Raw genomic sequence first — 12,873 nt, forward strand, 5'->3', positions numbered from 1 at the left:
ACGTGCATCACAAGAAACACTTTTTCAAGGTATTAATTTTCAAATATGGAATGTAAAATTTCAACTTGCATTTTCTTCCTGCAAATTTTAATTTTAATCAATCATTAAAAATAAATGAAGGAGTTTTACTACTACAAAACTATTTGGTCTTACTTCAGGAAGAAGGTCATAAAGCCTAAAATATCAGAAAACAAAATTTTAATTTTTAAGCAAAACAACTACCACAATAACAGCATTGTATTTTACATGTATAATTCTCACCAATGTACAGAGAAGTATTTCATGGTTTATGCTAATGCTAAACTAAGTAAATTTAGATTTGAATGTGTCTAATATAAAGACGAAGAAGCAAATTAAACTTATCCAGTGTTTCTTTACAAAAGCAGTTGGCTTAAGTTTTAATGATTACTCCTTCCAGTTTAGTATTTGACTGTTGTATTCTTAACAATTTTACTGAAATACTAACCGTTAGCCATAGGATTCTGCTTAATATATTCTCTTCGTATACTGATGTTTTTGAGCAAGCACTGTCTGGCATGTGCTCTTCTCTCTTTCACAGGGTCTTTGGCACACAAAGCAAAGATTGCCATATATTCCAAAGGGAGCAGTAATTTCACAAGTGCCTTATGCAGTTTCTGGGCAAATATCTGCCTCACTTGGTAGCACTCATCCTACAGCAACATAAAACATAAGAGTGCAACAATAAAAATCTTGGTCTTTAAAAAAAAAAAAAAGAGCATTCAAGGTGGAATTATGAAGATACATTTTAAAAATACCAACAGGTGCAGCACAACAAATATTTGAGATTTCAAGAACTTTTGAAAGCTGCAGTGAGGAATAGAAAATACTCAATGTAGCAGCAACAAAAGCTCAGATGTAAGGACTCTGAAGTCAATTAATTAAAGACTCACTTCAAATGCAGTTACTTACATTAATGACAAGTGCACAGAGCTGAAACTGTTCTGGGGTAATTATTTCATGGTAACAGGGTTCCTGTGCAAGCTTCATTATTGCACTACCAGCAGCTAATCGCAGTCGAGACATATCCGATTTACTATACAAACATGAGAGAAAAAAGAAAACAAACACACAACTCTCCACAACTATTCTTAAATTACTTGCATGTCACAATTTCTTCTTTTTAAAAGATCAATAAGCAATTAAGGTTTTTCTCTGTCAGATCAGATCACAGTTCTATAGCTTCAGATCAAGCTAAATTAACACAACCAAATTTGTGAAAATAGGGGGCTCTGCTCTCCCCACAAAAAACTGAATTCTAGTAAAATAGTGACATAAGAAGAGTCAAGTTTCTTGTTTTCATATCACTGTCTAAATGAAAGCAACACTTTTGCCACAGATTTTCTCTTTCCTTCCTTCACCCTCAGAATGAAGATGAGGTGCAAAGTTACCTCAGTGTTGGAACAAAGAAGTTCCACCCAAGATCACCCAACTCCTAAGTGTGTTAAATCTGATCACTCGATTGTTTTCAAAGATACTCCTGCAGGTCTTTTACTCTCTAGAATGTCTTTTATTATCAAGGTATCTACAGGGTTCTGAGTTAGATTATTAGTAAATTACAAGAAAGAGGGAGAATCAAGCTATTCCACTCCTAAAATTAAAACTCCAATCAGGTCCGTTTTCTCTCATCCCATTTTAGCCAACATTGTGCTCACCTTAAAATTCTAAAAAAGCTCCAAAAGAATTAATATTCTTTGAAATTCTACAACAAAACTGATGGAAGCCCGAAAGGAACAAAATCTGACCTGATTCGCTTCTGTTCTGTCAAGTCTCCTTCACTGACAAGCATAGCTGATAATAACCGAAGTGTGGAATTTGCAGATTTCGACTGGTTGTTTTTCATGCCCAACAGCCAGCGTACCAGAAGTTTAATTGCTTGCACCTATCAAACATGAACAAATAAACAATGCACTTACTTCCTAAATTTGATAAGGCACTAAAACCTACAGCTGTCAAATTGAAATTTCCATAGACTCCTATTTATTAGAGCTGATATATTTTTTAAAGGAACAGAATGAAGCAGTAAATATTTACAGAGTGAAGAAGGAAGTAGCAGTCTTTGTGACATCAGGACATTTCAACTATGGTTCAGTGTCTTCTCACAAGTGCATCTAGAGGATGCAGGATACTTGCTATATGATTAGAGATAAGAGCAACTAGATAAATATTTCTAGAAATGGCCATAATTAGATTCACAGTAAATAGCCTATAAAGAGGAATGAATAAAATACATCAAGGTCTCAATTTATTTCAAATCTGTTTACAGTCAGTAAAGTCAAAGTCAAAAATGCACAGTTTCTACCACTTCAATAACTGTGTGTATAATCCACAAAAACTCTAGAACACTGCCTATTCTAAGGAGACTAATACAAAAGTACTCAAAAGGATTTATTCTAACACTCTCCATTGTACAACTTGGAAAAAAGTACATTTTTAATCTCAAATATACACATTATTACTGAGAGCAGATCATTCACCTTTGCTAGTACTTCTGGAGAAACTTCTTCATCTGGAGACCACAATTTTCCATTTTTCTCACCTGTTGACTACAGACATTCATGTAAGTTTAAGAACTGGTTTAACCCATACAGAAAATGTAGAGGTAAAAATGGAAAAAAAGTCATGGACTAAGCTTTTTTTTCCACACAAAGATCTTTTGTGATGCAGTATCACTGTACTAGCCATTTACAGAATGTTCCTTTATTGACCCATTCAACAACAACAACAAGAAGCAGCTCTATTCTGTACAGAGTTAATAACAGGCAAACAGAATAGTAAGGACTTTCCAAAAAAAGAAAATCTTACCCTATCATTCATTAGGAGATCCTTCACAATGAAATTTGCAACAACGGATTTCATTGGAGAAGCAAACTGGTCTGGAGCCAACATAGAAATATGGCCCAATGAGACTAATGGAGTTATAAGTTGTTCTGGTACGTCAGCATTCAAACTTCTACTAAGAGGCTGAGGAAGAAAAAAACCATAATTCAAAATTCAACTACAGATAAGTAAGCTAGCATGCGTAGAAATAATTTATTTTACTTCTGGATTGCTGAGTTTCACAGTTTTCCCGTAAGAATTAATAAAGTTAGCAAATCAAAATGCAGAAAGAATGTGATTTCCTAAATAACAGAGAAACCAAAAATCTCACATGAGATAAGGCCAAAATGAATTTTATATTCTCTTCCTGTTTTAATGGTGAAACACATTCAAATCTGGGAGATATGGGAAAAACTCTGACTCAGTTGTATTCAGGAGTTGTGAAAACCAGAATTGTAACTGCAAGTGGCAGAAAATAACAGCATGCAATAGCAGGTAAAAAAACCTTGGAAACCACCAGGGATGTTTCTATCAAGCGATCAGTATTTCCCTTCCAGGTAACAGTCACCAGGATAATTCTATGCTGCTGTATCGCCCAGCACCCTCACATGGTATTCTGGTATTAGCGAGGGAACATGCACTCTGACAGAAGTCCAAGCACAGATCAAACTCTGTAAGCTTAATTCAAAGCTTTTCACACTTCTGAATTATGCATAAGTTCAAAGACAGCCAAGATTAACAACTTAAGATATTTTACAAGTGCAGATTAATAATGTTGTTATTTAAGAGATTACACTGAAAAGTAATAACCTCTCTGCTCTGTATAAGGTGACCTTTTGCTTTACAACTTGTCTAAGCAACCAGTAAATGAGCAGTAAGCTAATGTCTGAGCTTATAGTCAAGTAGTTATTCTGCACCAACTTCCTCAGTGAGAAAGTGCTGTATGTGCAAAGACCTTAAAGCATGGTAATTTAATACCATTTGAAAGTAGATGATGTTATCTCTCATATAGTATCCGTAAATGTGTCCTCATGGGATTTAGTTTGGATCGTTCCAGCATATTTAGTTTATTTCCCCCTAACTTTTTCTGTGTAGACAAAAAGGAGTACCTTATCTATCAGACATCAGAATATTACAAAATTGTGGCTGTAAGAAACAAAAATTAATAAATTGCTATTGTAAAATTAATGACTTATCTCGACTACTATGCACCTGTAGGCTTCCTGACCTCATAAACTGTTATCTGTTAATAAACAGTATGAATTAAATTAATGGTAATTACTAGTATAAATTAAGAAGAACAGAAACAAATCTTAAAAACAAAAAAGCAAGACATACCTCAAAGATCTGTGCAAGTTGCACTTCTTTATTTGAAAATATGGCATGTATACAGTGAACAGCTTGCTTTGCCTGATGAGGAGTGCCTCTTTTTGCTTTCTGATGCAAAATCGGAATTAGTGTTCTGTGAACATTAAACAAAATGCAATTTGCAATCTACAAAAAATAAAGCCCTTCACCTATACAAATCTATCCTCACAGTCTTATAAATCAAGCATTCCTTTGAAGTCTATTCAGGAAAGATCATAAAGTGAAGAGCAGGATGGAATTGGAATTGTATTTAGTAATACTTGTTGAACATCTGACTGTACACAGTTAAGCAGAAAAAAGCCCACAGCGGGGTGGAAATCAAACATGAAAGAAAATAATGATCAAAATAAGGCTGTTTAGGAAGCCAAATATAAGGTGGGGGGAACCTGACAGGTTCAGCTAGAGTAAACTCCTGGGCTTGTTATCCAACCTTGGAAGTGGCAGAACTGATGAAAATTTATGACATAACCATTAAACATTAGTGTGCTTATAGGCCTTTACTACTTTAACTTTGGTCTTTAATTGTGATGTATACTCAAGTGAACAACTGCTTTGTTCTGAGCTTTTGCATTTGAGTCCCCTGAAATCCACCTGCTGATCAGAGGCCACCAAAGGGAAGAGCAGGGCAGAAGCCACTCCAGAGACCAGGTCAAGGTTGCTCAGGCTGTTTGGTTCCACTCCTGAGAGAGTGCTGGAAGGCAGGCCTGTCCCGGGCCCGAGAGGTCATCGCCTGAGACACTAACTCGTGAGGTTTACCATGCAACTCACCCAGCAACTGACACGCAAAACCAAAATTGCGTAGAAAGCGTCTGACATGCAAACATCTAAAAAAAAAAAAATCCCCCTTCCTGAAATTCTCAGTAACAACACAGCATTCAGAACATGGATTATTTAGCACTCAGACTTCACTGACATATTCTACATCATCAAAATCAGCAACAAGAGGTGGAAGAAGAGCTTGCAGGGTTGAAAGAATGAAGTCTCAAACATTTTCCTCAAAACCACAGAAAACCCAAAACCAAACAGAAGACCCCTAGAAAAATGTTAACAGTATCCTGAAGTAGGAGAGAATGTCTCTTCTCAAACCTGCTAAGATTCCACAAGTTGGATTAAGTAAGAATCAAAATAGCAAAGAATTCTGTAAAACCTACAGTTAAAATAAGCTTCAATGCCTAACCTACAGTTTTCATAGTGTAAGTACATGCATGTTGAAGGGCCTCTGTGAAGGGTTGGTACATCAGTTACAAACCATACCCTCATCACACCCCAGCTGACATAAATCTGCAAAAGGTGAAACCTCACGTTTACAAGTACCTTTACATGTTCACATCTACAAGTTTACATGCGGTCCATAGGCTCTCTTTGAGCATGGCCAATGCTTCCATCAGACTCTAGAGTGACGTGGCAGTTGTTGCCCATGAACTGGTGCACAAACCTATTCATTTCCCATACAAGGAAGAGCTTTGGCTACTGCTGGTGAACACTGCTTCAAAGGACAGCATGCAGTCTGTTCACACAAGCAGTTTAAAAAAAAACCAGGTCACTTGAAACAAACTATCTTGCTGATTATAGAAGATCTTTCATTTATGATAAAGATTTCTGAATATATGAAATCTGGAACATCAACTTGCCCTCAGACTTCTTTTTCTTTGTGTCAGTGTAAACACTGACCTGATTTTGGCTTTCAGAATTGTAACCTGACTTGCTTGCAAACCATGCCAAGGGCTAGACCTCCATTTTGACAGTTATATTTTTAAGTTGTTTGAGACTGCCCAGACTATACTTCAGCACTACCTGGCTAAGGCATGAAGCCAAAAGAAATGTCAGCAATACCAGCTCCTTTGACAGAAGATGATATACCCCAGCAATGCAGTCTTGACTAAACTCCAGTACGGAAGTATAGACAATTGAGACTATACTGGGAACTATACTGACAATGGGGACTTTTCCTTCTCTTCACCCCTAAAAATGTCTTAAAAGGCGTCTCATATGCAAACTTTTAACATTTTTCTTTTGCCCAAAATCTGATTCAAATCTATAAGAATCGCTGACGTTACATCTTCAATTCACTGAGAATTTAAAGGTGTACATTGGTATGCATTGTAGCACGGTAATACCCGAGATGCTATTTCAATATATGAGAACTTGAAACCTGTGCTTTATAATCTGGATTAGTTAATTACTAACAGGCTAGTTTTAAGGTTTTAGATGTTACCCACAAGGTTTTAAATAGTTTGTGAATACCTAGTAAATTATGCAGCTTTAATCAGCAGTTAAAGCATGAATTGCATAATGATGACTTATAGACAGCCAATTATTCTTTGTCAGAAATTCATGCCTGCTTTGGATCTTGTTTCCCAACTTGTTTCATAACAAACAGAGCTGTTAACCATCAGAGATTATATTTTTGTCCCTTACAAAGATAGAAAAATTGTGTGAAGGACAGATATGAGTAGAAACGATGCCAAGGAATTACATCTTTGCCGTATTTTTGCTGTTGCTTATTTTGTAACCTGGGAAACATGCTACACGCCATTTTTAATGTGTCTATTATAAGAAGATTTTTAAGAAGTATCTAACACCTTCAATAAATACACAAAAATTGCGAGAACGCTGAATTTAAAAATGAAGAGACAGAGACAGAAAGGTAGTGAAGGAATACAAAACTATGGAAGAGAACCTGTTCCTATTTACAAGACTATAAAGTAATTTTAGGGGCGACATATTGAATAAACTATCAAGAGGCAGAATTCCAGGTACGAAAAGCAGCACATAAAGAAATACACTCACGATCTTATCTGTGGCAGGTCTGTTTCTATTTTGTGACCTGTGTTTCTGAAAATCTGTATGGCTGCCTCAGCTACCTTATCATCTTCCATCCTGAGGCACTGCAGCAGAGACTCATAGGTCTCTGCAGAGTGGAACGAGGTAGGATGTGTAAAGGACAGAACCTGTAGATACACATTAAAACAAAGGTATATTTATTCGTGGTAAATGAATCATCAGAAAAACAAAATTATGGCTGTTTATGAGCATTACCATCAACATAAATAGCTATTACATGCTCATATGAGGTTATTACATTCAATAACTGCATTTTGGAGAAGGTGACATATGCATTTTCAAATAAATTCATCTATGCTTTGTTCTTCAGGTCCTCCCCTCCTCCAAATATTTTATAAGATACTACATTATTTGAATATGTAAACATATCTATTAAAATGAACACTTATTCAAGAGTATTCATTTATAGTCCAATCTGCTTAAGAACGCCTTTTTTCAACTTAACTTCAACTTAATTTAACTGAATTGAAATTTTAATTTCATGAGAATCTACAGTCCCTGAGCAGAAAAGAAATCAAGAAAGTTAAGATATCTACAAACAAAACATAGATTACTGTCCTTTTAATCTAAAGCTAATGAAATATAACACATTCTGTTAAATAGGAGAAACGTCAAATAAGAAACTAAGCATGCAGAGATTCAAGGCAGGACAAGAGAGAACAAAAGATTATCCCAAAGCAAAACTATATTAAGTATAGTAAAGTTCAGATAACATAAGGTAGGGAGAACAATGAAAAGTTGCATGTATTTTGTGTATTCTTTGGATTTATCTTATCTTGGTTTCTTTGATCAGAGTTGCCTACCATGAGTATCAATGTGTGAAATAACATTCTCAAAGATATCCATGTCACAGCAACAACATCTTTAACCTTGGCAGATTTCTTTTCTGAGCTACATTAGCAAACAGACATTACTTCCTTGTATACTTCTGTATAACTACTTCTACCATGGTTGCCATTACCAAATTTGGTGTGATATGTCTCCTCACCTCGTTCATTCACACTTCTGAAAAGTTTCATTATTTAGCCTTCCCCTCCATTCCCTCCTATATTTTCTACTGCTCTTTGTAACATATTGAAGTCTCATTAGTGAACTGCCAAATCCATCACAGATGTTTTCCAGATATTTCAAATCCTTCTCTCCCCCAGCCATTTCTCATCACCACTAAGAACACAAGTTCCCCTATCCCCTTTTTCTTCTCTACACAACTTGGCTCTTGAGTTTATTGCTTGCTTTCCTTCTAGTATCATACAGGCCCCTAAGAACGTGCCTCTCCTATTTTCCCCATTTCTCTTCCTGTCACTTTACCTCTGGACCTTCTTCTACGTGACTTCCCTAAGCAGAAACCAATTTCTGCTTTAATGTGCGTATTTCAACTCTTGGCACCCTTTTCAAAACATACTTCTTCCAAAAAAACATCTCTCTCATTATTCTTTTCTCAAGTGAGTACTAATAACCAAACACTTTCATACATTAAAAAAGTAATTACCTAAAATAATAACTATTAAAACCATGCTAACATTAATTTGTTAGTCACACCACTTTTGTTCCTTCCATTACAAGCTATAGCTGCATTAATGTAGATTACCTTGAGAAGTTCAAGTCCTGCACGAATAGCAGTATCAGGACTTACACCCTCCTCTTCATCATCAGCTGTCCCCTCTATGGATTTATTCATTAGTTTTACTAGTGCACTGAGATAAGAGATACAAAAAGAAAAAAGTAAATGAATGTGACAATGTGCAATGATAAAGGCTGGAGATATCAGAAAGATTACTTGGTTTTGACAGTAAATAAAGGGAAGGCAATAATCCATTGTGGGGGAGGTGTTGTGGTGCTTGGTTTTTGTTTTTTAGTTTTTTGGGGTTTTTTTGTTTTTTTTCATCAAGCTATTCTTTTATTCCTTTTCCTTCTGACTTAGCTTTCTGCAAAATTAATTCTTTAGGGGAAAAAAAAAAACCCAAACCCAAAAAAACCCCCACTGTGTTGGCAGCATTCAGATACAACACATAGTTGCATGAGTTTCAGAATGTAATTAGGTTGCCAGACAAGTCTCAAAAGAAATCCAAACACTCTCTTACACAATCCCACAAAAGCTAATTAATTCAACTGCTATATGGAAGATTGTGTTGCAGTCAACTATGTGAAAATTATTATCATCATTTTCACCTTAAGCCCCACAAAGAGCAGTTTCAATGGGAACAACTACAGTACTTTTTAAAATCATTTGCAGACAGCACTGCAAAGAAGCAGAAGAAAGAAAAAAAAAAAAATCAAATTTCATTCTCTAGGCTGCTGGAAATGAAGACATGTACCTTAGAATTTTTTTTTTTTAAAGCATATTTACTGCTAGTACAGACTAATCTAAATCCCCAAACCACCCCTGTTTTTTGTCATTTAAATAATTTTTATAATCGTTCATGAGTTAGTATGATCTTTCAAACTTACCTAATGGCTTCTGAGTCAATATGTACAGGGGCAATTCTTTCCAAAAGAAATTTGACCATTTCCAGAAAAGGATTTGTTGGCTGCTTAGGATTTGCAAGTTTCCGGGCTATCTCTCTCTACAAGAATGTTAGATACAAACATAAATTATACTCATTTTACCTACTTCTTAAGCGTGTTGAATAAGCTAAAGATAGCCACTTCTTTTAACCACAGAGATTGTCTAGCTAATCAGTGAAACGTATTTTTTTGGGGGGGCTATTATTATCTCCAAATCTTCCTTTATCACGTTATATTGAAAGCAGACATATTTTACCAAACTATTTAAATGTAAGATGCATTTAGGTTTCTAGTGAGAGTTCTTCAGAGTTTCTTAAGGAATTGCAGGCCTGATCCAAAACAGTATCAAGGAAGAGCTAAGTGTAATGTAGACAGAATTTAGATATCTATGTTGTCAAAAGTAATCCATAAATCTGTAGGTAACCCTGTTGTACATATTAGATTTCATAAGCAATGATGAAAAAATTGCACTAAAAGCTATGCTATTGCAGATGTGCAGAAGCACTACACTACCTTGGCTGCAACAGATGTTCAGACCCTATGTAATTGTCTATGAATGCTTTGGATCCAAAAATCTGCTTTTCCCCTCTGAATGCCCCAAATGCCAAGAACATTAAACTCAGCTGCAAACCCAGCAGAAGGTGTATAAGAAGATATTCTTTGTTCTGATCAGAAGTCTAAAAATCTCTCAAAGAAATGACTTCTTGACCTTTCTTCTCCTAAAGGGCTGGATGCTGCAGACCCTACAAACTAGGAAATTATTCTTACTGTTATGCTAAAATATCTTCAGGAAGCGCGAAGAAACCTTCCTCTTGAAATTCCATCACTGCATTCCCAAAGTGCAAAATCTACTAGTTTAGGAGGAGACATACTCTGTTCCATTCCCTGGACAATTTCAGAGCCATTAGACAAAACCCAAGAAGCCTATGTTTGTTTGTTGATGCTCTCTATTGTGATTTCTCTCAATGAAATTGCTTACTTTATTTTGGGACCATAATGAAAAAAAAATAAAAAATCTGTGATTGTTGGCACAGTCTATAAATCTCTGGAAAAGTCCAGTTTAATATTAAGGTTGTGTTTTCATCAAAGAGGTTAAATAGATGAGAGAGAGAGAGAGAGAAAGACTGATCTCAAAATAATGTTCTAGGAAGAAAAATAAATGAATAATATGCAGATGGTATAATATTTGGCTTGCTGGTACTCAGAACAAGTTTCATCAATGTCAGCAGACAGTTTAGGAACCTTACCATAAAAGAGACACTTGCAATAAAATATTTTAAAAAAATTTAAACTAGTCTTTTAGTCTTTGTGCTTGATGCTCATAATTCCAGGAAGGAATGTTTTCTTAGGAAGCAAGATGATGATCATAAATTACATTTTCCATAATCTCTACAGGTTAACCAAAAAGGTATTTTATGAAAACTGGAAATATATAAAAATCATGTTAAGGTAGCAAAAGACCATTAACTCCAAGTAACTGTTTTAAGCACAAATATTTAGAGGCATAGAAGTTTGCTTTTCCATTTCCTTACCACACAGACATCTGCCTGTTTACAAGAACATGTAGGGCTAATTAACAGTTCAAGCTGGGACCGAAGTTTCTCATCGTCACCCAGAACCTGATTGAATTTCTTCACAAAATCTTGTGCTTTTCCAGGATCTGGAAGGTTTTCTGTATGATTAAACACAATTTAATGTAAGATAAATTTTCAACTTCAGTATGCCAAGATTCACAGCAATACAATTTCCAGGAATGCTGTAAGAACAGTTTATAGAACTCATTAACACTTACTTGCTATGGTCATCAGCTTTCCAAACATGGCAGCACTGTTTGCTTCTGACTGAGGACAACAGCAAAAACAAACAAACAAATCAGTGGTATCTCCTTTATAAAATATACCTTTAAGCTGATCTGTCAGTTCTTCATTCTACTGTGGAATCTTATGTTTTATGGGTTTTTTTTTTTAAAGAGTAAACACTAGAATAGTATAACAGTATCACCATCAGCTACTACACAGAGGAAAAGAGGAAAACTCTTCTTGCAATATCAAAGAACTGCAAAAATTCACTAAGTTATATAACAGATCAAAATCAATTGTTGGAAAAAGACCTCAAAAACACTCCCAAACAAACAATTCCCTCAAGCGCACCCCCACACCAAAACCCCAAAGCAATGTCCTTCTACTTAAAGTTTCTGCTAGTTTGAAGATATGCTTATAAGTAAAATTCCAGTATAAATACTTTAAAACTTTTGTTTTCAGACAAACAAATCATTGCTTTATGTTACAACATATTCCACTCTCAAAATATGTTATAAAATGAGAAACAAAAGAAGAAGTATGTTAAAAGCAAACAAAAACCCCACTTTTTCGAAAGTTATTGACCAGTAATATAAAATAATGGTAAACAGAAGGAGCCCATATACCTTTAAGCATTACTGAAAATAACTTTACTCAATGAGAATGGAACATTGTCTATACATGGAAATCAACAAAATAAAGTCACACTGAACAAATAATACAGTATTAAAAAACCCCAGTATATTAGTCTAACAGGTCCATTGGATAAAGTATTAATATTTTCAAAACCGTACAGTGGGCTGCTTATGCAAGTCTAGTAATTCTCGTACGTGACTCCTTAGCATGTTCTGGCACTTCCACATCTCATTCAGTGCTCTGCAAAAGTACAAAACCAGAAAAGAAAAGCTTACCAATTTGTTCACGACAAGAACATGCTGGATGTATTAGTAAACAAGATTGTTTGTTTATTTATTTATTTATCTTACAAGTGCAACATCTGCTAGGTACAATCAAAACATACCAAGTATTAAAAGTAACCATTCCAAACAAGGTGGAACTGATTTTCTCTTTTTACAGAACATCATCTCTCTTGTTATTCTACTTGGAATGATTTCACATATGCAGGATAGCCACAGTATGCCTTGCAACTGCCCAGATTATCTTGAAAATAACATTTTCAACACAAAAACCAGACCACTATCAACCGGAATTGGGTTATAGTTATCTTCATCATGGACCCTAATACAGAGCAAATCTAGAAACTATTCTTTGCGCATTTTTAACTCTGCATTCTTTTCACTGAATGAAAACAAATGGCTAAAACCACTCTTCTCAAATATCAAGGTATCTTTTTGTCTAAAGAACATGTAGAGTTTGCGTATAAAAGGGAAATGTTTTGAAATACTACTTGCAAATAATGCTAAGCATCAATTACTTATATTTTTATTTAAATCCTGATAATACAAGTAAGATTATATAGATGTTGGAAAAGCCTGAGAAAGCAAGTATTTGCTGAATA

General features: G+C 35.1%; 1 protein-coding gene across 2 annotated transcripts in view; it reads right to left on the reverse strand.

Moving 5' to 3' along the window:
• The window catches only part of PDS5A (PDS5 cohesin associated factor A), an 87,422-nt gene that overhangs the window by 20,121 nt on the left and 54,428 nt on the right, over positions 1-12,873 (reverse strand). For both annotated transcript variants that reach the window (XM_059818194.1, XM_059818195.1), the window contains 12 exons: positions 12,149-12,230; positions 11,348-11,396; positions 11,088-11,227; positions 9,499-9,614; positions 8,639-8,744; positions 6,997-7,157; positions 4,177-4,300; positions 2,824-2,982; positions 2,496-2,564; positions 1,764-1,900; positions 931-1,054; positions 467-671 (listed from right to left, as the gene is read on the reverse strand). In XM_059818194.1, the coding sequence (XP_059674177.1) occupies positions 467-671; positions 931-1,054; positions 1,764-1,900; positions 2,496-2,564; positions 2,824-2,982; positions 4,177-4,300; positions 6,997-7,157; positions 8,639-8,744; positions 9,499-9,614; positions 11,088-11,227; positions 11,348-11,396; positions 12,149-12,230 (1,472 nt within the window). The remainder of the gene's footprint in view (positions 1-466; positions 672-930; positions 1,055-1,763; positions 1,901-2,495; positions 2,565-2,823; positions 2,983-4,176; positions 4,301-6,996; positions 7,158-8,638; positions 8,745-9,498; positions 9,615-11,087; positions 11,228-11,347; positions 11,397-12,148; positions 12,231-12,873) is intronic.

The sequence above is a fragment of the Gavia stellata genome, chromosome 5 (assembly GCF_030936135.1).
Source record: "Gavia stellata isolate bGavSte3 chromosome 5, bGavSte3.hap2, whole genome shotgun sequence".
Taxonomy (NCBI): domain Eukaryota; kingdom Metazoa; phylum Chordata; class Aves; order Gaviiformes; family Gaviidae; genus Gavia; species Gavia stellata.